Source organism: Urocitellus parryii, chromosome 12 (genome assembly GCF_045843805.1).
Source record: "Urocitellus parryii isolate mUroPar1 chromosome 12, mUroPar1.hap1, whole genome shotgun sequence".
Lineage (NCBI taxonomy): Eukaryota > Metazoa > Chordata > Mammalia > Rodentia > Sciuridae > Urocitellus > Urocitellus parryii.
In genome coordinates, this window is record NC_135542.1 from 51,935,874 (window position 1) to 51,963,199 (window position 27,326).

Here is a 27,326-nt window from a genome sequence, read left to right on the forward strand (position 1 = left end):
GACTTCCATGGAAAGCACGGGAATTACAGAACTTCTGGAATGAATTTAGGTACTAACACGCCTTGATCTTTACTAGACTTGCACTTCAGTTTCATCATCTGTAAGAATGATGGGGTTACACTGTTTTTCAAACTGGGATCCTCAGTTCTAGGGGATGTTTGTGGAATGGGGGATGGGAGGAAGATTATCACTAGATTCTTCTACCTAAAATGTTTTGTTCTTCAAAATATATACTTCTGGAAAGTTATTTTTAACAAAGGGATTCATGACTATTTGGAAACCAATAGGGAAGGTGATCTTTTAATCCCCTTCCAGCTCTAACATTCTAAGATTTTGTGACAGTAGTGTAGAATTCTTCCTAGGGTGGTGGGAATTTCTACAGTATGCCTGGCAGGGAATTCAGCAGGCTGTGCCTTTGCTTATCTCCAGGTAGCTTACATTTCAGGAGGCAGACTTGCAAACTCTCTACCTGCCTACCTCCAGGCCCGGTTTACTCAATTCCTATGCAGGGGAATCCTCTCTCAAACACTGGAGAAACAGAATAAGGATGCAAGAAAACTCAATGTTACAAACATTTGACTAAAAGTTTCCTATATACAAAACACCATGGTAGATTGAGCTTACACTAGCAAATTTAATAGGAGACTAAATATGGTAGTTTGGGAAGTTATATTCTCAAGTCAGACTGAGTCAAAATCTCAGCACAAGTACTTTGTAGTTACATGTCTTGTTCAGATTGCTTAACCTCAGAAACTAATTTTTAAGTAAAACAGCAATACCAGACTGGGGTTGTAGCTCAGTAGTAGAGCACTTAGCATGTGTGAAGCACTGGATTTGACCCTCAGCACCACATAATACAGCCATTAAAAACAAAAACAACAACAAAAAACAAACAACAACAAAACAGCAATACCTACCTTACAGGACAGAAATATGCCAAGTACCCAAAATATGAGTGCTTAACATTTATCTTTTTTCCTCCTTTCTTGGAAACACATGGGAAGAATGTTTTTGTTTTTTTTTTTTTAAACGGAAACTCCTTAGTGAGGGTGAAATTTCAACTTTTTTTTTTTTTTCCAAGCCGTACTGGGGATTGAACCCAGGGCCTTGCACATTGCTTAACTCTTGCTCCACCCCCAGAGGTACACCCCTGAGCCAGGATCTTGAAGGATGAATAGATTAAGTTGGAGACAGAAATGACAGTACTAGAGAAGGCAATAATGTGAACAAAAACACGAAGATAGAAGGGTGCAGGAATGGAGTATAAACTATATATATTGAAAGGATAGGTTAGAAGTTAAGTGGCCTGGAGACAGTATTTATGGGAAAGAAAAAGATCAAGACCTGAAAGCATCATTCTTATTTTCTTTTGGAGGTTGAGATTAGGGCTGACACTCAACAGCAGGAGCAACTATGGCTGGCACCAACCTACAACCTAACTATATGTATCACCAGGTCCACACATTTTCTATTACTGGAAATAGAAAAGGGGCTGCTGAATGGCATCAAGAGGTTGCTCTGTAGAGCAAAGCTTCTCTTAGTGCAAGGCACTTTCCTGTCAGCTCAAAAAGCAAAACTGGTACAACTTGAGTTGGGTTACAATAGGAGGGTGCACGCTTGGTGCCTCTGCACTGATGTGAGTTATGATTCCTTGGCTGCTAAGGAACCTGGGTTTTCTGTTTTTCTTTTGTATAGGACAGGGACTGAATTACTCACTTGATTGCCTTCTTAAAGGTTTTCTGATATATGATAAATTGACTAAATTAAACAGGAAGAAATTTGTTCCCAGATATATGACCAGTTTGGAGCATCAGAGGTCTTTGTTTCAGGCAGACACTAAGCTCTACTCCCTCCAACAGGCTTCCCCCTCCCCATTCCTTTAGGTCATCTAACTACTTCCCTCCATCTGCTTCCCTCCAAACCACAGCCATTATTCCTATGCATCTTAAGTCTATGGTTTTCCTATTCTACCTTGCAGGGATCAATTTGTGCTTAGGAGGCAATATCATAGTCACTACAAGTCTACAGTATCCCACAAGAGGACTCAATATCAAGATAATACATTACTGTACTTATTATGTTCTAAACACTTCCTATATGTAAAGTTTAAATAAACGTTTTTAATAAGTCAACAATGTGACCATATCATGAAGGATCAAGAATCATGACGTGTAAAAGAATGGTTGAAATAACTGAAGATATTTAATCTAGAGGAAAAATACTAGGGAAACACATGATAGCTATTGTTAAATACTTAAAAGGGCAATCACAGGGAAGAATGTCTAGATTTCCTAATACCCAAAAGTAAAATTAATAAGAGGTATACTCTGACTTGATATAAAGGAAGATTTTTAAAACACGACTGTCTAGGAGTGTTCAAGTAGGGTCAAGTGACCAATGATCAGGAATAGTTCATAAGCAGGAGCAAGTAAGAGCTAAGCCACTGTTCTACTGGTAGGGTGTTTGTGGTGTTCTCCAGTTAAAGAGGTACTATGAGCAGCTTCAGTCCAATAAATTACTGTCACTCCTCTTGGGCTTGTGTGTTGGTTACTCTAAAGAGGAAGTTTGGGAAGGCAGTAACATTGGATCCTCGAAGACAGACAGAAGCCTTCATGCAGATAAGTCTTTGTGATTCTCCAAACACCCACTCACAAGTGGTCTCAAAAACACCCAGTACCTTTACTTAGCTTTACCCACTTCACAATATGCTCAATATGAGCAATTGGACTCCCAAGCCTATGTTAGGCCTGAGTGTTACTTGTGAGCCATAGTTTTAGGCTTAAAAGCCTTTGTGGGGGGAGAGCCCCCCTGCCCGCAGGGGACTGTGACCATAGAAGTCAGTAGAAGGAGAGGGATCTAAGGAGTCCTGGGGAAGCAGGCCTAAAGGTCCAGTCCTAGTGCCATCACTGTCCAGGAAGGCCCCAGTTCCTATGGCTCTGCGCATGGAGGCCATTTGTTCTTGGCAGATTTCATTCCAAGGGTCCTGTGTGGACTAAGACTAAGGATTGGACAGAAGGCGATGACTGGCTGGAGGGAAGTTGGGCCCTTTAGTTGGGGAGGATGATTGGAACATAGCACTGAAGTGTGCTCGGCTTTCAAGCTGCATACGGTGGCCCAGTGGGGAGGTGAGTCCACGGACAAAATGGATCCGAACCAGCCCTGACTGCCCCCCAGATACCAGCCATCCATAGGAGTCCAGGTTTGGGCTGAAACGTACCTATATGAATAGAAAACAAGAGAGAGGCTCACAGGTGATGTTTTAGGGCAACTCTTAGCTCTGTAAGAAAAAAAAAAAGTCACAATCTGAGAAGGCAGGACTATAATGAGGTGGGAGAGGTAGGAATAAGAAGCCAATGAATGAGGTATGTCTACTATATTCCAGAGGAGGTTGCCAAAGCTACTTCTCCTCATTAACCATCTATATTGCCTTTTTATTTCCCATTTCATTGATCATAGACCCAAAGTTGGGGAAGAATGAGTGGAGGGTGGGGAAGATGAGACAAGGTTCTTACCTTATGAATAGCCTCGAGCTGCAACCTATCCAGGCACAGCTGAGAATGCCCTTCTCCTTCCTGCATGCGCAGCATTGGTTCTCTATGGAGCAAATTGTGGAAGGAACCCTGGGGATGGAAGTGGAACAGGAGAGAGCAAGCAGCTCCTTAATTTTGCATGTTTGTGATGGAACTCCTTAGGATTTCCTATTATACAAGGACTAAAGTTTTCTACCTTTTCTAATACTACACCCTATTTTCCTGGACTTGACTTACCAAATCTGTGTCTTGAAAGAGCAAATAGTGATGGTTGACAGTTTCAGCATAAGTTCGAGCTGTGGGAGGATTGGGGACCCCAGATAAAGCAGAAGAGTGGTCTTGACCTTCAGGACTGTCCTGATATGGCATCAGATCAGCTTTATATATAGGCTAAAAAGGAGACCATAAGATTAAGTTCTATAATGCTGAAGACAGAGCTGGCAGCAGTGGCACATGCCCATAATCCCAGCTACTCAGGAGGCTGAGGCAGGAGGACTACCAAATTTGAGGCTAATTTGATCAACTTGAAGAGACCCTGTTCAAAATCTTAAAAATTTAAAAAAGGGCTGTGAGGTAGTTCAGTGGTAGAGTGCTTATTTAGCATGTGTGAGGGCCTGGGCTCAATTCCCTGTACCAAAAAAAACAAAACCCCCCAAAATCTGAAGACAGAACAAAAGTAGAGGAAATTGGTTTGAGGCAGGAAAGTCTTAATAATGGAAAAAAGTAGTATATTTAAATATATGCTCAGCTGCAATAGAATAAAAAAGATTGGGGCTGGGGTTGTGGCTCAGCAGTAGAGCGCTCGCCTAGCACGTGTGAGGCCCTGGGTTCGATCCTCAGCACCACATAAAAATAAATAAACAAAATAAAGATATTGTGTCCAACTACAATTAAATAATAAATATTTTTTAAAAAAAGATTGTACATAATTCTGTGCCAAGACTTTCAGGGACAATGTCAGGGCTTGGAGACTAAGTACTAATTCGTATTCTACAAGGAATTGGGAGGGCAAGTGGTTAAGATCCAACAGATGGTGTTGCTGTTAGATGTTCATATACGTACAAATCTTCGCTCTGCAGGTCGCTTGACATTTATTGGGTTCGATGCCATATCAGGCAATATAGCTGCAATGAGCTCCCCAGATATATCTCCTGCAGCTATTGTCCCAAGCCAGTCAGATCCTGAAAGACTCTAATAAGAAGAGACAAATTTCATTAACTTACTCATTTCTATGAATTGATAATAAGTCTACAGTCAGAGGACAGAGAGAATGCAGAAACAAAACTGAGTTTACCATAACCCATGTCCCTGATGATACAGTTGCCATATATCTGAATTCTCCTTCTCCCCAAAACCACTGTCACTTCCTGACTACCACTAAGGAATAATAATAATGACTATCCTTCTGTGTAATGAAGACTGCAGAAGACAGGCTCACCCAAACAGTGCCTTTTCGAGGAGCTGTGAAGTAGGCCTTGAAGCCAAGATAACCAGCATCAATATAATGAATTCCACAAAGTCCATAACTGTATGAGAAAGAGAAATAAAATAAAACCTTCCTTTTTTAAGATTAGATTAATATCTTCTCAATTCCTTCCCAAAATCAAACTGCCTCAGCAAAGCAGCTCAACGTATCTCTCCCCACAACAATCTGGCATGCCATGCAGCCCAACCCTTAGGGTCTGGCCCCAGAGTTCTTCCTATCTCCATCTTGCCGTACGAGGCATAGCAGTTGTCCTGAGCCACAGTGACACCATTGTAGGGGACCAGCCAGGCTAGCTCTGTACTCAAGAAGCGCTTGATAGAATTGATTGGTTCATAAGGTCGTCGAAGGTCCCAGAATTTGATTTTCCGATCACTTCCCGCGGAGACTAGGAAATGACTGTAAAGATGGGAGAAAATCAAAGCTAAACAAACCTGGAAGAGTTAGCCTGCCACAGTTTTCATCTTCCCCCTCCACAGATCTTCTATTCTATACCTGTTAGCTTTGCACCACTGAAGTGTACGTACAGCTTGGTCATGGGCTAGGAAACACTGGAAGGGGTAGAGCTTTAAGGAGCCATCAGAGAGCCGTATTCGCTGAAGGGGCGAGTTAGTGGGAAGGTTCCAGAAAACCACCATGCCTGAAGTAGGAATAGAATGTGTAGGCATTAAAGGCACTTTCTCACTGCTTTGTTCTAATTTCTTTCTCTGGGGTCCTAGGACCCTGGTCCTCTAACCTCAGATGCAAACTGCAATAGAAGAATGTAAGGATCATGATAAGCTATTCAATACTCCCTCTATGGTTTAAAGACTCAGTCTGACATTTCTGTTGCAATTCTCATCAACAAAAAGTAATAGCATAGCCTGGAATCTGCAGTTGAAAGATAGGCTCAATGTTCTTAATAATCTCTACTGCCTATTAAATCAAAGTAAAGAGTTTTTTTTTTTTTTTGGTTGTAACTAAACACAATGTCTTTATTTTATTTATTTATTTTTTATGTGGTGCTGAGGATCGAACCCAGGGCCTCCCACGTGCTAGGCAAGCACTCTACTGCTGAGCCACAATCCCAGCCCTAAGAGATTTTCTTTAAAACAAGCATAAATACTCTAGGAAAGGGTTGGTATATTAGAGCTCAGGGGTCAAATACAGCCGGCTGCCTGCCTGTTTTCCCTAACAGTTTTTTTTTTTTTAATATTTTTTTTGTTGTAGTAGTTGCACACAATATCTTTATTTATTTATTTATTTTTATGTGGTACTGAGGATTGAACCCAGGGCCTTATATGTGGTAAGCGAGCGCTTTACCGCTGAGTCACAATCCTAGCCCCTTCCCTAACAGTTTTACTAGAACAGTCCCACCCATTAATACACCCAATGTCTATGGCTGATTCCATGTCATAATTTGCAGAGTTGAGTTTCTAACAATGGTCAGCCTGTTTACAAAGCCTATAATTATTACGACCTGAGTCTTTACAGAAAATATCTGCCAGCCAGGCATGGTGGTGCATGCCTGTAATCTCAGCAACTTGGGAGGCTGAGGCAGGAGGACAGCAAGTTCAAGGCCAGCCTTAGCAACTTAGCAGCCAAGAGCCTATCTCAAAATAAAAGAGCTGGGAATGTAGCTCAGTGGCAGAGTGCCCTGGGTTCAATCCCCAGGATATATATATATATATATATATATATATATATATATATATATATATATATATACACACACATATATACGTTTACATATATACATATATACATATATATACATATATGTATATATGAAAATTATCTGCCAACTCTGGTCTAAAACAAGAATAGACAAGGAGACAAAAGCAACAAAATGTGGAGGAAAAGAAAACAAACAGACAAACAGAAACTAATTTGGCAGACCCCAAATAAGCTGACCCTTGACAATGCTGGCAAGAGAGAAGGTACTCAAAAGTATAACTCTGATAAAAATAAAAGACAAAGAAATAAAAATCGTGAAAATAAAAACTGGGAAAAATATTGGTAATTAAAATCCATTTTATATGTAAACTCAGGGAATGTAGCACCCATGAATCTTTCTCAAGAAAAAATTGACAGTGATTTATAGGTAAGTAATAAAAATAATTCAATAATGACAGGGAGACAATCATTAAATCACTTAGGAATTAAGATACAGAATAGCATGAAGCAAATTCATTAACAACTTAAGAATACTTTCACAGAAGAAAAACAGAAGATGGAAAGAGGGATAGTAAAGGAAGTTCAGTGCTAATTTTCTTATCTTCCTAGAAGAAAGTATACTGAGGATGTCTGAATAGGAAATTGTTATTTAGAAACAGCTAATAATTCCAACTTAATGTTATTCATCATCTTTCTTCTTCTTTTTTATTTTTATTTTTTTGGTACTGGGGATTGACCCCAGAGTGCTTAACCACTGAGCCACATCCTCAGCCCTTTTTACATTTTACTTTGAGACTTGCTAAACTGCTGAGGCTGGCTTTGAACGCTCCATCTTCCTACCTCAGACCTCCAAGTTGCTGGGATTACAGCTATGTGCCACTGTGCCCAGTATTTTTTTTTTTTTTAATCTTAAAAATAACTTTGAGGAACTAATGTCTCCTGTGGTGAAGAAAGATTTATTAGGAGTTAGCTAATCTTTCAGCTCAATTTCAGTGTCTTTTTTTTTTATGAACTGTAGTTAAATTTAATACCTTTAAATTTAAAGTAGCTTATATAGTATGAGCTCATTTTTTATAAAATCGTCTTTTAATCTTTGTATATGCATAAAGAACTGTATGAAATTATGTTCATCTACTCTTATTTTTTTCTGATTAGAAAAATTCTATTCATGGGGCTGGGGATGTGGCTCAAGCGGTAGCGCGCTCGCCTTGCATGCGTGCGGCCCGGGTTCGATCCTCAGCACCACATACCAACAAAGATGTTGTGTCCGCCGAGAACTAAAAAATAAATAAATATTAAAAATTCTCTCTCTCTCTCTCTCTCTCTCTCTCTCTCTCTCTCTCCTCTCTCAAAAAAAAAAAGAAAAAAAAGAAAAATTCTATTCAAAAATGTATCTCTCTTTTTTTACATTTCTTGAATATTTGTAATTATATATAAAATGCCCAGTTCTGAACCAAAAAGCAAGCATATATGACAAAATTAAAGAGCAATAGCACGTGCGTGCGCACGCTCTCGCTCTCTCTCTCTCTATATATTTTTTTTTCTTTTTTTACCATTATAATATCCAGCAGCCAGGTGGTGGTGGGGCCTGGTGGGCATCCAGGCCAGGCTAAGGCACTGACCACACTCAGAGGGATCTGAAGCTTGCATAGATCCCACCTGAAGGGTTGCCACACATTGTACCTGAAGGGACAGAAGAGAATGGGATTAGGGTTAGGGGTAAATCAGTGTTTAATTTAGCAGGAGGGGGTACTTTTCAGAAACAGGGGACACACTGTGGAATTAATAAGATAAGGCTTTAAGAAGATGAAGTTTCAGCTAAGGTAGCAGGTTCCTCACTCACCTTATAGATGGCGGGCTTCATCGCATCTGTGAGGGAAGAAAAGCAGTAGCTGATGTTTTGGATCCACAAGTCTGAGCTTCTACTCAAGCCTTGCTCTAAGATCAGGACCCCACGCTTTGGACAATGACCTTCCCGCATCATTTATTCAGAAATTTCTTTTCCCACCATCAACTTTCTGACCCTACCTCCATCTGCCCCCATCTTCTTTCTTTCTTTCTTTCCAGTTGACAGTACCCTTCCTCCTATCAAAACCATAATCCTTCCATTCTGGTCTCGTCCTCTCTCACCATTTCCAGAACTTTACTCATTTGGTTATTCTTTCTTTCTTCTGCATTATCCACTTGCTCTCCACCTACTGGGTCATTCCCACATTCCCATGTAAATGCCCTATAACCTCTTCTATAAATAAACAGACAAAACTTTCTTTTACCCTTTAATCACCCCAGCCAGCACTCTCAATTTTTTGTTCCCCTTCATAGTCAAATTTCCTAAAGGAATTGTCTACAATGACTGTCTTCATTTCCTCACTTTATATTTCCTCCTCAACCCACTTCTCTACCACACCAACAAATATGGGACCTTCTCAGGGCTCAAACCTAGGTGCCTTCTTCTTTAAATACTCAGTACTATTGAAATACAAATAGAAGCTATCTTTCCTTGACCTATTCCTCTGCTTTCTCAGCTTTAACTCTAATTCTTTCCCTCTCCTCACAATCAAAACCAGGCTGTGCATGTGTATGTGTGGGAAGTGGGTGGTAGTGGTGAGGGTAGGAGGGATGAAGTCAGAGGGGAGATGAGCCCTATCTGTCAGCCTCAGCTTTTAGCAGCTCTTTACCCAGCCAATTAGGGGATGAAGCAAAAGGGGGAATAGCCTAAGGGTAAAGAAGAATAGCTTAGAGGGGACGATAGGAGCTAATGTGCTAAAAGACTGCAGTTACGAGCCTGAAAAAGGAAAAGCAAGCTCAAGAACAAACGAGAAATCACAGTGGGGGTTTGGACATGACTAAGTAAGACTTTGTGCTAGAGACTGAACCCAGAGGAGTTTCAGGGGAAGTGGGTATGCCCTATGAAGCTCTGGCCATTGCTACTGCAGCCCCATTCTCCTTGTTGAATTACTTACCTGGGGGTTGCTGAGCCAGGAGGGCCTCAGGATGCGGCAGACTAAATAGCAGCACCTTCCCATCTGAGCAGGCAAGAGCCAAGAGACCCAACCGAGGCAGGAGAGGAGCCTAGAGGGCAAGACCAGATCTGTGCTGAGGCTTGCTGCCTTCAGGCGCCTCTCAGAAAACTTTTGAGGTTCTGGTCCCTGGGATACGACACAGAGTTGCTGGAAAAACACTGTCTACCACACTCCAACCTTCTTTCCTCCGATGCTGAGAACTCCCAGAGTCCCTATTTCCTAGCTTCAAGTCCCATGGCCAACTCATAGTCAACTGGGAAGTACCTTTCGAAGGGTGCCTGGAAGTTCCCATGCTCCACTGGGGCAGAATTTGAGGTCCCAGATACAGCCGTGATCACAAGCAATCCCATAGACAAAGTGGGCCCTGTTGCCAGGACTGGAGACAGAAAGCATGTGGAGACAGTAGGTAGGAAGGAGGGGCCTAAGGCTGCCAGAGCTGTTTGAGCCCAATTCAAGCCCTCCCTCCATCCTTCTCTCTCCCTCATATACCCACCCATGGCAGCGTCCCAGCCCCACCTCACCAGCTTTCTTGCTGCAAAGTCCCAAGGCCCCAGAGCTGCAGCAACCCAGGGCCTGAATGAAGCTGACTCAGTGGGTGTGTCTCGTTCATATCAGGGCTTGAGAAAAGGGCAACATATTGCGAAGCTGCTGACCCCTCTGGCACTGGGCACCAGTCCAGAGCCCAAAGTGGTCCCCCTGTGAAGAAGGACACATCCCAGCGCTCTGGATGTGCTGTGATTGAGCTAAATCTAGAGAAAAGTCAAAGAGAGAATGGAGAAAAAAGTTAATAAAAGGTAATGACAACAGAACGGGAGCTCTACCTGGAGTATGACCTGGCTTAAGCAAGGACCTGAAAATCAAGAAATCTACAGGTAAGCACAGTACTTAGCTACCACTTGTACCTCCCTCCCTTCTTTCCCAAACTCTTTTTTTTTTTTTAAAGAGAGAGAGAGAAAGAGATGAGAGAGAAAGAGAGAATTTTTCAATATTTATTTTGTAATTTTCAGCGGACACAACATCTTTGTTTGTATGTGGTGCTGAGGATCGAACCCGGGCCGCATGCATGCCAGGCGAGCGCGCTACCGCTTGAGCCACATCTCCAGCCCTTTCCCAAACTCTTTATAGATCTAGCTCATCTTCAAAGATAAGAGGCTGTTGATTCTGGTTTACTGCAATGTTCTGTCAAGGACTGAATACTTGTGACCTTGTAAGCTGGCTTGACTCTGAGTCTCCTTAGCTTCTCTCAGTCTGGCTGGCAGCACTGAGCACTAGAAATTAGACAAGATTGACCAGCTCCAGCCAGAACCTCTATTCTTGGGACCAAGTAGACCAACTTCAGGGAAAGTGAAGGGCTAATGTGTCATCCCTTTCAAAAATTCATCTTCCCTGTTTCCCAAGAATCAGAAAAAAGGTTGAGCTGCAATCATCACCTGTTTATTCGGTACAGTGTGCCATCCTCAGGAAGCCCTTCACGTTGTACAGAAAATAGCGGAGACTTCTCCTCCTGGGGCAAGTACGGAGCTGCCTCACTGGGGCAAGACAAAGAAAAGAGCCTGAATTTGGATGAGTTTCACCCATCCCAGGATTCCCATCATAAACCTAGAATCCTCACTCTTCTGTCTCCAGTCATGTCACTCCTCCTAAGCTTCAGAAATGTCACTTCAACTTACAGTTCAGACAACAAGTGCCACTTCCAGGCTAGAGGAATCCATTCAGCAAACTCCCAGAATGAATGTTTCTGTTCTCGGCTGGTGAGAGAGAGAAGTATCAGTGGAGGAAGAGAGAGATTCTCTAGCAGCAACTCTAACACAACTTTCTTAGGATCAGAAATGATCTGTTGTCTGTACTGTCCAATATGCTAGCTGCTAGGGGCAAGTGGCTACTGGGTCCTTGAAATGTGTCCAGTGCAACTAAGAATTGTAACTTTCCAATTCATTTTATTTATTTATTTGTTTGTTTGTTTATTTATTTATTTATTTAGTGGTGCTGGGAATCTAACCCAGGGCTTCATACATGCTAAGCAAGTATTCTACCACTGAATTACACTCCTGGCTCCTAAGAATTGTAACTTTCCAATTCATTCATTTTTTTTATTCATTCATTCATTCATTCATTCATTTATTTAGTGGTGCTGGGGATCTAACCCAGGGCTTCATGCATGCTAAGCAAGTATTCTACCACTGAATTACACTCCTGGCCCCTCATTTCATTTTAATTGAAGAGCTCTAGAACTCTTGCCTTTGTAGTAGTGCTTTTTGGTAATGAATATCATTACCATGCTCTGCCCATTAATGCTTCTATCTTTTTAGATCATCTTTGCATTCCTGTCACCCCTTCCCCCACAGCCTCTGTCCCCAAGTCTCACAGGTCCTTGGTGAGATGGAGGCACTTCCAAACAGGGGCCATGATGTAATTGGGTAAGCCATTGGGAGCCACTCCCCGGCAGTGTGGCTTCTGCTTCTGAGGATGAAATGGGAGAAAAATTAAAGGGAGAGAATTTTCTAAGCTAGAAAAAGTCCCAGAAGGCAACTTTCTTTCCTAATTTTTGCTTTCCTGGCATTAAATACCCTACAACCACTGCCCTATCAGCATCTTAAAAGATTTGTGTTTCAAACATTAAAGGGACTTCTCCACTTCTGCTCCTACTCCTCTATTAGAACTGTATGTTCTGCTGTCTATTGTCTGTTCATCTTCCTTACCATCTCCAAGGCATTTGGATTCAGAGGACTCCCATATACTTCTTAAAACCTTTGCTCCATGGGACAGTCACCCCCTATTCCCTCCACCTCTCTAATATATTTTTTTAGGCTCTTCCTCCTCTGATGGAACTGGTCATTGACGGTATTCTCTATATACATACTCTTGGAAACTCATCTCATGTTCCAGGGCTTAGATTCACCTTTATGTCTAATTATAAAGTTTACATCTCAGTACTAACATAAAATTGGCTCAGACCCAAGTTTTCTATAAGTTCTAGATCTATATGATATTGGGGTAAGCCATATTAGCCTGCAGCAAAAGAAAAATCAGTAATCAGTTAACAAAGTTCTTGTCTTTCCACACATACAACTGGATACTCTTGAGGCCACTGAGTTGTACATTTTTCAGTGGTTAAAATGTTAAGTTTTATCTTATGTATATTTTACCACAATTAAAAAACAAACAAAACTCAGCATTGTTGTTGGCTCCTACCAATTTTAGTCCTATTATCCTCTCTAGTTTGATCTCCCTTAAAATTTTATCCAGGCCCTATCCTTCAGCTGCAATATATTTATGGGAAAACCATTATTTCTGACAAGTTTGTATTCACCCTTCAAGACCCACCTCATTATCATTCTTCTATGAAACCTAAACAGTTCATCACCCTCCCACTATATGCCTAAATCATTTTGTTCACTTCTAGTATAGCACGCACTGTCGCACTGTACTGCAAACCTTGTGAAACAGGGCTCTCATTCATGTCTATGCTTCCTAGCAGACAATATTCAGTTAAAAATAAACAATCTTGCTTACTATATCCCTTGCCCTATAATCTTCCTAATAGCTCAAAGGACTTCCTAATAGTCCCTTTTCTTACCTGTCTTGGCCAACATAATTACTATCCTTTTAGGTATCTGGCTAACCCCTTAAAAATCCTATTCTCCCATTCACTTTCTTGTCCATTCAGGTTACCCCTGAAGTGGATCCTCGTGGGTTGCTTCGGGGTGCCACAGGCTCAGGGTCAGATGAACTCTCGCTTGGAGCCTCACTTTCTTCCCCCTCTTCAGCCTCAACCTGGAGCACAAAGTCTTCATCCTGTGCAGCAGTATTCTCTTCTCCACCCTGACAGATTGCCTGCTGCTGGCTCTTCTTCGGTTTGGTAGGGCTGCTCACTTTGGGGCTCTTAGGACAGGAGACTGAAGCAGGCAGGGCAGAAGAGAGTTCTTCAGCCAGTTCCTGAAGATACAGAAGTGCCCTGTGGGATAGGGCAGAGTCAAAGCCATTCTTGTAAACACTTAACTGAGAACCCAGAAATCCAGACCTGGTTGATTCTTATCTCACTGGATCCTCCCAGTAACACTATGAGGCTGCTATTAATTTCCCTTTCCATGTTGACAGATGAAGAAACAGTAACTCAGGAAAATTAAGTGATTTGGCAGAAAAAAGTCAGATAACAAATGTAGAATCTTAACTCAGATCTTCCAAGCCCAAATCCAGTGCACTTTTCATCTACTACAGTCAAAGAACATTTAGGGCAAGGGGAAAGAAAGGAAGGGCACATAAATAATGAAATAAGCTGGGTGGTAAACAGCAATGAAGAACTGGGTGAAGTCTGTGAAAAAAAAATGTGATGGAGTACAAGGTACAGAAAGAAGCCTCTTGAATTAAAAAAAAAAAAAAAAATCAGAAAAAAAAAGCCTGCTGTGCTGAGAGCTAAAGGATTGCCCTTGGGCTGGGGTTGTGGCTCAGTGGTAGAGCGCTCGCCTAGCACGTGCGAGGCCCTGGGTTCCATCCTCAGCATAAATAAATAAAATAAAGGTATTATGTCCAACTACAGCTAAAAAATAAATTAAAAAAAAAAAAAAGGATTGTTCCCATATCCCCAGAGTGTAGGTACCACCCCTGCTTACCTGATACCTACTCATAGTCTTCCCATCTCTCCAACATCTGTCCCATTCCCATCCCTTCAATCACTACCCCCCCTCCACCAAGCTGTTCCCCACAATCCTTACACTTGGGCAGCCCTTCGGCGGGGTCGTTCCCCAGAAGGGGTCTCAAAGTCCTCAGGGGGCCTCTTTGAAGGTGGAGACTCTGGCTGATCTAGGCCTTTTGACAACTTCAGCAGTAGCAGGTCTCCTTTGGACTTCTGACTTCTTTTCTTAGGCATGGGGGCAGATAGAGGGTTGGATTGATCTAAGAGACCAGGAATCAGAGGGGCTGATGGAAGTTTACGCTGCTGGGGCCTTTTGGGGCCTTTTCGTGTCCTACTACCTCTCTTCCGGGCAGGCTTTGAGGCCCTAGGCTTTGAGACCTTTGACATCTCTGAAGAAAGATCTGTAGAGAAGAATATGGGTTTGTGAGATGAGACCAGAACTCAAACCTCTTTGGAACAGATTATACTGCACTCAGATTTGTAAAATCCTGTGAGCTCAAGCTGTTTTCTTTCATCTTAAGCTAAGTATAGGGAGATGAAAAGATGAAAGGAAAAGGTACACACCTTGCTGTTCCAGTCTGGAGAGGCTCTCTGGCTCTGGAGGAAGACTCCTCTCATCAGGAGAATCCTCAAATCCAGGCAAAGAGGGAGGTAATGACATCTCTATGGAAGCCTCCACACTGGTCGTTTCTGAGGCCTTGACATCAAGCTGGTTTAGCACTTCTCGTCCAGGAGAGTCTACCACAGTCATGCTTCCCACGGGGCCGGCCTCCCCCAAGGCAACACAGCCGACCCCATAGGTATCCATCAGCACCCCCCAAAATGGCTGCACCTACATACAGAGACACACCAATGAGCAAAAGGCAAAAACTGTTTGTATAGTCTCAGATTTTTCTCTTTTCCTGCCCTTTATTCCCTTATCCCACAACCAGAAACCCAAGCTTCCTGATCATTCATTCATTCAACAATAATTACTAAGCATCTTCTATGGCAGACACTGGTTATATGACAAGACAGACAAGGTCCCTGCCCTCATGGAACTTTCATTCTGGTGAAGCAAACAATAAACAGTCTACCATTTATCAAATGCTTACTATGTGCCATACATAAGAGCTTTATATATATTATTTAATTTAAAGCTCATACATTTTTTTGTAAGAAACTGCAGTGAATGCACAATTAATTAACCCCACACCTTGAAAGCCAATAAAATGAAATATACATGCCCCACCAACCTCATGCCCAAATAGCAAGAAAATAATGATTATGCATCTAGGGAAAGGTAACAACTTTCTATAACAGACTACCAAGAATAGCTGCCACTCCAGGCACAGAGATACATACCTATAGTCCCAGCTACTTGGGAGGTTGAGACAGGAGGATCGCTTCAGCCCTGGAGTTCAGGGCTGGCCTGGGCAACAGAGCAAGACCTGTGTTTCATAAAACAAAACAAACAAAAAGTGAAAAGGATAGCAGCCAGACACTATAAAACTTGGACCAAACTGAAGGACGATGCCTAGAGCTAACATCCATTTCTGTGAATACTAGTGAAGGTACAAATTCATTTGAGAATAAATAACAGTTCTCTGGAGTCTGGTTATCAATCTTTCACTTGAAATGGAGAAGGGGGCTAGATTAGGAAACAATTAAGGAACATCCTATTACATTAAAAGACCATTTCCACATCAAAGAATGAACTAAAACTACATTTTCATAAATATTTTCTTTGAGCCCAGAAAATCAGATGTGCAACCATGGCCCAAAGTAGGCTAATAGAGGGAGGTAATGACACTGACCACCAAACCAAAAACGTGAGCAACACAGAACTTTGCAGAGGTCCAGTTTTTTGGCAAGAATAACTTGCTTGCCTGTGACAAAAGGAGACATATAGTTTAGCTACATATGGAACTATGGACAGTCCTAAATGATGTACCTAAATGATGAATTCATCACCAGTGGAAAGTACAATATACAAAATAAAGTTCCTATTTATCTCCTTTGAATAAGATAGTTTAAACAGATTGTAAACTGTAACAATAGCTAACCCTCTAACTCAGCTGGTGAGGATACAAGGTAACATCATGTTCCAAAGATACTTTATAACAGTGTCAAGATACATACATACAGTGAGAATCAACTCATGTTGTAAACAGAAGCCCTGACAGAACTAACCCATTCAAAATAATTAGCAAAAAGGATCCAACTGAGTCCTATGCACAGATCCTACAGAAAGAATTAAAAAAAAAAAAAAAAAAACACAAATAAAGGTGAAAAGTACTCTTTTGAAGAACTGCTCAGGCAAACAAAACAATTTCCAACAAAAACTTCCATACCTTGAAAAAAAAAACCCCATAAGACTATGGAATCCAAGAAAAGAAATCAAAGAAGAGATTAACAAAACGGAAATGTAAAAAGTAACCTGGCAACCAGGCGTGGTGGTGCAGGCCTGTAATCCCAGTGGCTCAGGAGGCTGAGGCAGGAGGATCATGAGTTCAAAGCCAGCCTCAGCAACGATGAGGTGCTAAGCAACTCAATGAGACCCTGTATCTAAATAAAATACAAAATAGGGCTGAGGATGTGGCTCAGTGCTCAAGTGTCCCTGAGTTCAATCCCTGATTCACCCCACCCCAAAAAGTGTTTCATTTGTAGAACTAAAAACAGAGTATAGTGGGCTGGGGATGTGGCTCAAGCGGTAGCATGATCGCCTGGCATGCGTGTGGCCCGGGTTGGATCCTCAGCACCACATACAAACAAAGATGTTGTGTCTGCCGAAAACTAAAATTAAATAAATAAATAAATATTAAAATTCTCTCTAAAAAAAATAAAAAATAAATAGAGTATAGCATACAAACACACATTTTTAAAATAAATAAATTATATACATATAAATTTTAAAATATAGATAGATATATCTTGGTTGTACTAGGGTTTGAACTCAGAGGTTCTCTATCACTGAGCTACATCCCTGCCCTTTTGTATTTTTGTTTTATTCGGAGACAAGATCTCATTAAGTGCTGAGGCAGAATCAGACTTGTGATCCTCCTGCCTCAGCTTCCCAAGTTGCTGGGATGAGGGTATCTGGCTCATAGTGTAATATATTGCTTCCAAAATACTTTGCCACAGAAAGCTCAATTCATGTGTGTATGTGTTTGCTGGGATTTGAATCCAGGGCCTTGTGCAGCAAGGTAAGCACTCTACCAACTGAGCTATATCCCCAACCCAGGAACCTCAAAATTTTTTTTAAGATCACACAATAAGACTGAAGACCATGAAAAAAAAGAACAGAAGGGGGGGGGGCATGTTGGCAGGAAGAAGAAACAAAGATGACAGAAGCAAAATTTTTAAAAACAGGGCTGGGGATGTGGCTCAAGTGGTAGCGCGCTCGCCTGGCATGCGTGCGGCCCGGGTTCGATCCTCAGCACCACATACCAACAAAGATGTTGTGTCCGCCTTAACTAAAAAAAAATAAAATAAAAATATTAAAATTCTCTCTTTCTTTCTCTCTCTCTCTTTAAAAAAATTTTTAAAAAACACAGGCATCATGATAATAAATATGTATCAGTAAGTTCATCCATTGAAGAATAAAGATTCAAATTGATTTAAAAAGCCTAATAACTATATGCTTTACATGACACATCCCAAACAAAAGAAGTCAAAAAGGTGAAAGTAAAACGATAAAATTAAAATATAAAAATAAATAAATAAATAAAATAAAACATATAAGGCAACTGGGCATGGTGGTGCACCCCTGTAATCCCAGAGACTCAGGAGGCTGAGCAAGATCACAAGTTTGAGGCCAGTCTCAGTAACTTAGGGAGACCCTGTCTCAAATAAAAATCAAAAGGTCTAGGAATATAGCTCAGTGATAAAGTGCCTTGGTTTAACCCCCAGTACCAAAATAAAATAAAATAAAAAATATGTGTGAGCCAGGTGCAGTGGCGCACACCTGTAATCCTAGCAGCTTGGGAGGCTGAGGCAGGAGGATCATGAGTTTAAAGCCAAACTCAGCAAAAGTAAGGTGCTAAGCAGCTCAGTGAGACCCTGTTAATTAAATAAAATACAGAACAGGGCTAGGGATGTGGCTCAGTGGTTGAGTGCCCCTGAGTTTAATCCCTGGTATCTACCACACACACACACAAAAAAAAAAAAAATCTGTGTATGTATGTATACATATAAGTGTGTTTACATATACATTATGCAGGGCAAATGTAAGCATAGAGAAAACAGGAGTTTTGACGGTTAAATTCAATGGAAAAATATTAAATGGAAGAGAAAGTGGAATACTTTATAATGAACATAAATTCAAATCATATAAAAAGATAAAAATGTTAAAAACATTAAATAATGTAACTTTCAAATATATAAATCAAAATCTTCAGAAACACACTAACAGCTTCTTTTAATTATTGACCAATCAAGTAGATAAGGACAGATAAAGATGAATAAAATAACCACTGACCTTTATATTGCTAAGGTTCAATTGCAAAGAACAGAATTCTTAGGCTGGGGCTGTAGCTCAGTGGTAGAGCGCTTGCCTAGCATGTGTGAGGTACTGGGTTCGATCCTCAGCACCACATAAAAATAAACAAATAAAATAAAAATATTCTGTCCATCTACAATTACAAAAACTAAAGATAAAAAATAAAAAAAGAACAGAATTCTCTCTAATCTTTTCAAGCAGAAAAGGATTCAGTATAGTCTATCAGTGTCTTCTCAATACCTCTCCCAGTGCCACTTCTATACCAACAGTCTATTAAGTGGCTCACCTACAGCCGCAGCAGCAACACCTACCCTAGATTTATTGAGTCAGAAACTCTGGATGGGGCCAGCACTTTGAGTTTTAACAAGTGCTTTAGGGGATTCTGATGCATGTGCATTTCCAAATCCCTTGCATAAATGACCACTGGGACAGATGGGGGAAAACACTAAGGAACAGAAATGCTTGTCAAATTGGAAAGTTGTTTTTACAGCTTTGGGTTAAAAAAACCAGACAGCCTTCCCTATGCTGTGATGGGGAGCCACCTGCTGAACCAAAGCACTTGCCACAGCTGATGGTACCACAGACAAGCTGGCTCTACAATAATGAGAAAGTGACTAAATGAAGAAGCCACTTCTGTCTCACCCAGAACCAAGCACTGCCACAATCTGCACCAGCAAAATGCATTCCTCCTTAGCCTGCCTCTCCCCCCTCTAAACTCAGGTCCAAATCCAAGCTCTCCAAGAACACATTTGTTTTGTGAATGATGAATCATATTCAGAATCTTGAATGCAAAAAAACTGTAGGAAATACATTTCTAGGTTTCCAGGCTCTCAAGTGGAAGTTGTTCATTCTCTCTGATCCCATTTACTTCAAGGTAGAAAGCAGGATCGGTGTCTTCTCAATTCCTCTCCCAGTGCCACTTCTATACCAACAGTCTTCCCTCTCCTTTGAAACTCAAAACATTCAGCTCAACCACTGTTACTCCACTATCATACCCTGAACCTCATCAGTACTCCATATCTCTTAACCTTCAGAATCATCAAGATATCCCACTGGTGTGTGTGGGGTGGTCACAACTCCCATCATTATACTAGACTACTATTACGATATCTATTCTTCAACTCTATCAAGACACTATCCCTTATCTCTCCAGTTTCTCCCTAGGTCTGCCAGATCCAATCTAGTTTAAATCCCTTCATTTCAATCAGATTCTTATTGATATTAAGAATTTCGTTTCTTTTTGTCTTTTTATCCCATAGAATTAGAAAAATTTAAGCCCTGGATGAGCCAAATCATCCTTTTTTCTCCATTTATACACCTCAGGCATTGGGTATTGGCAACCCCACTTTCTCTCATCAGTTCCCTTATGTACTCTCCTCAATTCTGATTCCCTGGTTTTCTGCAGATGATGTTGCTTCTGATTTCTGAACAAACATCAGATGGAAAATACTTCCATGTCCTAAGTAATCTAATACTTCCTACACCTGATGTGCTCATCTCATTTGTGTTCTAGCCCTATTTCTCTACCCCCAAAGGAAACTTGAGTTAGTTTATCCTCTTCCTTTCCACTGGTTCCTTCTAAACAGTGTTTAAGGATGTTTATGACTCTCAACTTACCACACACAAAAAGCTATCTTCAAAACATATTCCTCCCAACTAATATCCCTCACCTCCCTCTCTCAAACTTTTTTTTGGGGGGGCGGGCAGGGAGTACAAGGGATGGAACTCAGGGGCACTCAACTACTGAGCCACATCCCCAGTCCTATTTTGTGTTTTATTTAGAGATAGGGTTTCACTAAGTTGCTTAGCACCTCACTGTTGCTGAGGCTGGCTTTGAACTTGTGATCCTCCTGTCTCAGCCTCCCAAGCTGCTGGGATTACAGGCATGCGCCACCATGCCCAGCTTCAGCCAAACCTTTTTTTTTTTTTTTTAAACATATTTTTTAGTTGTTAATTGACTTTTTTTTATTTGCTTACTTATATGTGGTGCTGGGAATTGAACGTAGTGCCTCACACCTACAAGGCAAGCACTCTACCACTGAGCTACAACTCCAGCCCCTAGCCAAACTTTTTAAGTTGACTGTCCTTGGTACTTTAATTTCCCTGCTTTATCCTAAGTAGGCTACTGCCCCTAGCTCATCACTAAAGCAAAAATTGTCAATAATTATTGTATCATTCATCCAATGAACACTTCTTAGCCTCTTTAACTTGACCTCAGCAGCACTGACTACTTAACATTTCTTTCTTGAAACAGTTTCCTTCCCTCTTCTTTTTCTTCTCCCCCAGCCCTTCTTTTCTTTCCTTTTCCAGTCTTGCAGAGTTGCCAAGCTGACCACCTGGCAGCCAACTCCTAGGCTCAAACAATCCTCCTGCCTCAATCTCCTGAGTATATGAGGTTACTGGCATGTACCACAATGCCAGGCCACCAGTCTCTTTTTCTTTGAAACAATTCAAGTACAGCTACCTTCCAGATTTTTACAAATTTTCCTTAATCTTTTAAAGTTGCTTCATTCACACCTGTTTGGCAGCTTTTTTTTGTTTGTTTGCCAACTCACCTCTTTTGTTTTTTCAAAATATTCAATTAGGCTGATTTCTTTTTTAGAATTGTTTTTTTTAAACATTTATTTTTTTAGAAGTAATTGAAAAAAAAAGAAGTAATTGAACACAATACCTTTATTTTATTTATTTTTATGTGGTGCTGAGGATCCAACCCAGGACCTCCAACGTGCTAGAGTGCTCTACTGCTAAGCCACAAACCCAGTCCCTAGAATTGGTTTTTTACAAAACTTAATTGATACAAAATACTTATAAATTATATGTGTAAAATATAAAGAATAGCAATAAAGCAAACACCTATGTATCTACCATGTTTCAACTTAGTTTTAATAGAAACAATAACTTTTTCATACTAAAATTTCCTTAAAAGCCTGGTGTGGTAGTGGCAGAGGCCTGTAATTAAGAGGCTGAGGCAGGAGGATGTCAAGTTCAAAGTCAGCCTCAGCAATAGCAAGGCTAAGAAACTCAGTGTGACCCTGTCTCTATATAAAATACAAAATAGGGCTGGGATGTGGCTCAGTGGTTGAGTTCCCTTGAATTCAATATCCCAGTACCAAAAAAAAAAAAAAAAAAAAATTAAAAGTCAAATATATTCAACATTTACATAAAGACAAATCATCTCATGCACAAGGCCCTGGGTTCAATCCCCAGCACCACCAAAAAAAAAAAAAAAAAAAGAGAGAGAGAGAGAGAGAAATCATTTGACGTTTTAAATAAAACCAATACAATGACTCTTGATAAGCATATAACTTTTACGGGCAGCAAAGTAAGTAGGCAGTCAGGAGAAAAGTCCACAAGCTTCAGTGTGCCTTAGGCATCTGTCTCTAGACTTTAGAGAGGAAATGGAATGAGAGTTACCAAAGGAAACTAGTTAAATGAAGGGCAGTTTTTTTTTTTTAATATTTATTTTTTAGATATAGGTGGACACAATATCTCTATTTTATTTTTATGTGGTGCTGAGGATCGAACCCAGTGCCTCACGCATGCTAGGCGAACGCTCTACCTCTGAGCCACAACCCCAGCCCCTGAAGGGCAGTTTTTAAAAAATAACAAAATAAGTCAGGCACGGTGGTACATGCCTATAAAATCCGAGTGGCGGGGGGATAGTAGAGGATAGGAAAGGTAGCAGAATACAACAGTCACTAATATGGCAGTATGTAAAAATGTGGATGTGTAACCGATGTGATTCTGCAATCTGTATTTGGGGTAAAAATGGGAGTTCATAACCCACTTGATTCTAATGTATGAAATATGATATGTCAAGAGCTTTGTAATGTTGTGAACAACCAATAAAAAATAAATAAATAAATAAAATGGACACATAAAAAAAAAATCCGAGTGGCTCAGGAGGCTGAGGCAGGAGGATTTTAGGTTCAAAGCCAGTCTCAGCAACTTAGCAAGGCACTTAACAACTCAGCAAGACCCAGTCTCTAAATATAAAAAAGGGCTGAGGTTGTGGCTCAGTGGTTGAGCACCCCTGGCTTCAATCCTCATTAAAAACAAAAACAAACAAACAAAAAAACACCTATTTATACCTTAAAGATTTTCCATACGAATACATACACACTGATCTTTTTTTGTTTTGTTTTTCGTACTGGAGCTTGGGATTGAACTCAGGGGCACTCAACCACTGAGCCATATCCCCAGCTCTTTTTTTTTTTTTTAAATTTAGATATTAAAATATTAATTTAGGGCTGGAGTTGTGGCTCAGTAGTGGAGCGCTTGCCTAGTATGTATGAGGCACTGGATTTGATCCTCAGCACCACATAAAAATAAAACAAAAAATAAATAAAGGCATGCTGTCCATCTACAAGTACCAAAAAAAAGAAAAATTATTTTTTTTTTAAAAAAGCTAACATTTGGAAAAAAAGGAGAACCCACTTATATCCCACCACCAACTGTATATCACACCCTTGCCAATCCCCACCCCCCTCAACTGGGGATTGTACCAGCCCACTTTATTTCTGCTACAGGGTCTTGCTAAGTTGCCAAGGCTGTCCCTGAACTTGTGATTCTAATGCCCTGGTCTCCCCAGTTGCTGGGATTACAGGCATGAGCCACCATGATTAGCTTTGCCAATCTTCTTAGTGTTTGACAATCTGATAAGTTAAAGAATTCTTCCTTCTTGTAATTATTTGCATTGTTCTGATAATAACTGAGGTTAGCAACTGGTTATTTTTGGTTTTGGAACTGAAAATTAAACCCAGGATCTTGCACATGCTAGGCAAGTACTCTAGCTACCAATAAGCAATGCCCTTTCTATTTTATTTCATTTTGAGACAGAGTCTCACTAAGTTGCCCAGGCTGGCCTTGAACTTTCAATCCTCCTGCCTCCACATTCTGAGTAGCTGGGATTATAGTCATGTGCAACTATATCTAGTTAGCAACTTATTTTTACATGTTGGACATCTATATCTTTTATGAATCATCTGTACGTATAAATTTGCATATATTCCTATAGGGTTTTTTATCTGTGAGGTGTTATTTATGTTGCGAATGTGTTCCTCCTGTATAATTTTTACTTTTAACTCTGTTTACATTACTTGCTTAACTGGTTTTCAGATTTTATGTGTTAAACTCCTCAATTATCTCTTTTATGATTTTTAAAAATATTTTTATTTTGGGGGGTATAAATGGACACAACACAATGCCTTTATTTTTATGGGGTGCTGAGGATCGAACCTGGGTCCCACCTGTGCTAGGGGAGCACTCTACCAATGAGCCACAATCCCAACCCGATCTCTTTTATGATTTCTTTTTGTGTCTTTAAAAGGCATTTCCTACCTCACTGATATATTTTCTTCTAATTATTTGTCTAGTTTTGGATGTTACATGTGCCTTCTTAGTCCATCCAGAATTTTCATATAAAGGTGATATGAGTATGAAACATTTATACTTTAAAGTTTCACAACAAAAAAGAGTTTTGCCAATCTCATTCACTACTGTATCTGCAACTTGGTGAGGTAAATGCAATAATTGACCCTTAACCTCTGTCAATTGAATGACTGACTCCTCAACATTCTTCAGTTCTCATGAAGGCAGCAGTAGTGTGTAGTGTATTTTCCATTTATTATTTTACAATACAAATTTTGAACACACGGTAAAGGAAGAGATGTTTAGTCAATTCATAGTACAGTTTTTGCATCCCAACCTGTCTGGTTTTCTTGCTGCTCCAGGCTGCCAAGCTGACCTTCCTTCCCCCCAGAGGAAAAAATAATTAGATAATACTGTACCTCAAGTATGGAAATTAAAACATACTAGTTTAATACACTGTTTCCCAAAGTATTCTTATGGTGCAACTGGTGGCATGCAAGATGATTTTAATGGTATGCAAACTAACATTTTTTTAACTTGCATAGAAAACTGTAGCCCACGATTTCAGTACGTATTTAAAGTTTAAAAATAAACCAATTTAAATGAAACTATTATGAAAACAACAGTACAGCTGTTAAGGATGGCAAAAACAGTGATGTTGGCAAAGGAATGACTTCAATTTGAGTAAAAATACGCTGGGGCCAAGAGGTTTGGTCATATTTTACACTCCTCCAACAAAGTGAATTACTTATGGTGGGCTAAAGTCACCACCTGTGTTCCCCCCAGCAGATTGCCAACTTGCCACAAGATAAAAGAACTAGATAGGGAAACATAACTGGCCCTTGGCTGCGCCAATGGGGTTACAGCGCGCGGGGCACAACCCCCGGGGTTAGAAGAGCCTCCTCGAGCAAAAGGCTGAGATACCGCAGGAAGAAGCGTCTGATTGCAGCCACCATAGAGGCCGCCTACCATCCCGAGCCCTGGCCGTGGCAGTAGCTTTCGCCACCTGCCTGTGCGGGAGGAGAACCCTGATTTCCCTAAGACTTGAGGACTACTGTAGGTCCGCTAATCCAATGGACGCGATGTAAGAAAGCAGAGGCTGGGACACAGGCTGCAGCGTTACGCACAAAGCGTGAGGAAAGGGCAAGACCCGGGGCTTGCAGAGATGGGGATGCTCGATGGCCACAGTGGGCAAGGAGGTAGGCACGATGGCTTTCTGTTAAGAGCGCAGAGGCCGGAGGGCGCGCTGCCGTGCGCAGGGGGAGAGTAAAGTCAGGACTCCGTCCTTAATACCCTAGTGCTACCGCAAAAGAAGGGGAGGAGTAATCGCTGGGTCCCCCACACACCCCGCTGCGGTACACTCACCCCGCCAAAGTCCTTCCGGAAGTCCAAGTTCGAAGATGGCGCCGCCTGTCTGGTCGCGGTTTTATGACGAATCTCTTAGCGGCTCTCCCTCGCTACTACCCCACCCCCCGCCCAGGCTCAAGGTAAACACGCGCGCTCAGCCAGGAGTTGGTGCCGGGCTAGGCTTTTCCTTAGACTTTGAGTTCCATAATGCAGCGCGCTGGTCGCCGAGTCCTCGGCGTGGGCGGGACTCCAGTGCGTCTTCCGCCGCGCAGGGCCGCTGCAGAGCCTTCTGGGAATTGCAGGGACAAGGGCCTTCTCTGCGCCTGCGCAGCCGGGCGGGCTCCCACGCCGCAGAGCTTCGCGCCCGAGCACTGTATCCGCCCCTTCCGCACAGACTAACAGGCCTGTGACGCGAAGCACCCGGCTGCGTCTGAGAGTCCAACTGCAACCCTACACCGTCCGAACCTGGACAGAAATGCGGAGATCAAGAGACCCTCTCCCACGGCCTCCAGCGGATGAGTCTGGTTTCTACCACTAGTGAAGTCAGGGATGCACCCGAGACAGGAAGAAAATGAAAGGGGGCTAGGAAAGAGGACAAAAAGGAGTAAGAGCAGTAGAAAAGTCAGGCCTGGGACAGGGACGCAGCTCGGTCTTGTTCAGAGGCTTTGCCTTACTCCCTCATTGAGTGGTGTGATGCCGTGGAAAAGGGTGTGCATCAAGTTTCTGTCCTTTCCAGAGGTATTTAAAGCCGCATAAATTTAACAGATCTCCACACACCCACTAGGAGAGAGCGCAGGAGATATCGACATGGACAGGAAGAAGTGGAGTCAGCCAAACTTTCTCTTCCCAAATAATATAGCCAATTAAATTTCCTTCCTTGCACAAAACATTTAAGAAAAGTATGGGAGAAGCTGGGCACCATTGCTAATGCCTGTTGTCTCAGCTACTCTTGAGGTCAAAGAGGAGGATCGCTTGATCTAGGAATTTGGGGCCATTCTGGGCAAAGTAGCAAAACTGGTCTTATTAAAGAAACAAAAAATACTGCAGGTGTTAACTAAGATCTAAATAAGGAGATATCCGTTCCACTCCTGTTTCACTCCCTTAGAGGCCAACAGTCTTGAATGGGTGTCTTCTTTCTCTTAGGTGTTAGCTATCTCTTAAACCCTTGTGTGATGGACAGCTCTGTTTCTAATATTTAATTCTATAATGAACAAATCTGTCTTTAAATCCCTGCTGCCTCAGATTTGGCTATCTTTGACTTAAACCATTGTGAAATCTTTTTAAAATGAATAATCATTTATTTTAGAACAAAACAGTCATATGGCTAAAAATTCAAGATACAAAAGGGTATAAAGTGTCTTCAAACTGTCTCTAGCCACACAGGCATTTCTTATTATCTGTCCAAAGCGTTTTACTTTTATATGTATCTTTCCCCCTTTTTCATTCAAACAGCAACTAACTACCACATTGTCCTGTATCTTCTTTTAACTGAGTGTATTTTATATGTGGGAGGCCAACCTTACGGGTGACTGAGTTACATTCCCCAGCTGGGTGCTGAGGCGCTCAGTCACAGAAATGGGTGTGCCTTGCTACAGCCCCATGGGTGAAGCTATGCTCATCTGTTCCTTTGTAATATAACCCCTTGCCCTGTTTAGGATAGAATCTTCCATGGAAGTGCCTTGTGTGTGTCCCCTCCTCTTACTGTGCCCTTGGGTGTGGCCTACCCAGGTGTCAGTCAACCTGCTGACAGTGGACATCATGAAGATAGACTCAGCCTCCTGAAACCTGACCCCTTGCCTCATTT

The 27,326-nt window shown here is 41.4% G+C and overlaps 1 protein-coding gene across 2 annotated transcripts; it reads right to left on the bottom strand.

Annotated features, from left to right (window-relative positions):
• Nucleotides 1-1,086: 1,086 nt before the first annotated feature.
• Gtf3c2 (general transcription factor IIIC subunit 2) lies at nucleotides 1,087-25,794 on the bottom strand. Of its 2 annotated transcripts, none has more exons than XM_026400879.2 (20): nucleotides 25,541-25,794; nucleotides 15,670-15,755; nucleotides 14,890-15,157; nucleotides 14,405-14,726; nucleotides 13,365-13,647; nucleotides 12,058-12,152; nucleotides 11,363-11,440; nucleotides 11,123-11,221; nucleotides 10,214-10,441; nucleotides 9,957-10,068; nucleotides 9,633-9,741; nucleotides 8,513-8,538; nucleotides 8,223-8,352; nucleotides 5,509-5,653; nucleotides 5,251-5,412; nucleotides 4,969-5,056; nucleotides 4,593-4,721; nucleotides 3,768-3,920; nucleotides 3,513-3,620; nucleotides 1,087-2,552 (listed from the first exon to the last, which is right to left on the bottom strand). In XM_026400879.2, the coding sequence occupies exons 3-20, from the start codon at nucleotides 15,131-15,133 to the stop codon at nucleotides 2,436-2,438; spliced, it is 2,628 nt and encodes an 875-aa protein (XP_026256664.2). In that variant the 5' UTR covers nucleotides 15,134-15,157; nucleotides 15,670-15,755; nucleotides 25,541-25,794; the 3' UTR covers nucleotides 1,087-2,435. The 2 variants fall into 2 exon arrangements, with proteins under 2 accessions (XP_026256664.2, XP_026241960.2); XM_026386175.2 differs by having other exon boundaries at nucleotides 2,462-3,217.
• Nucleotides 25,795-27,326: the final 1,532 nt, after the last annotated feature.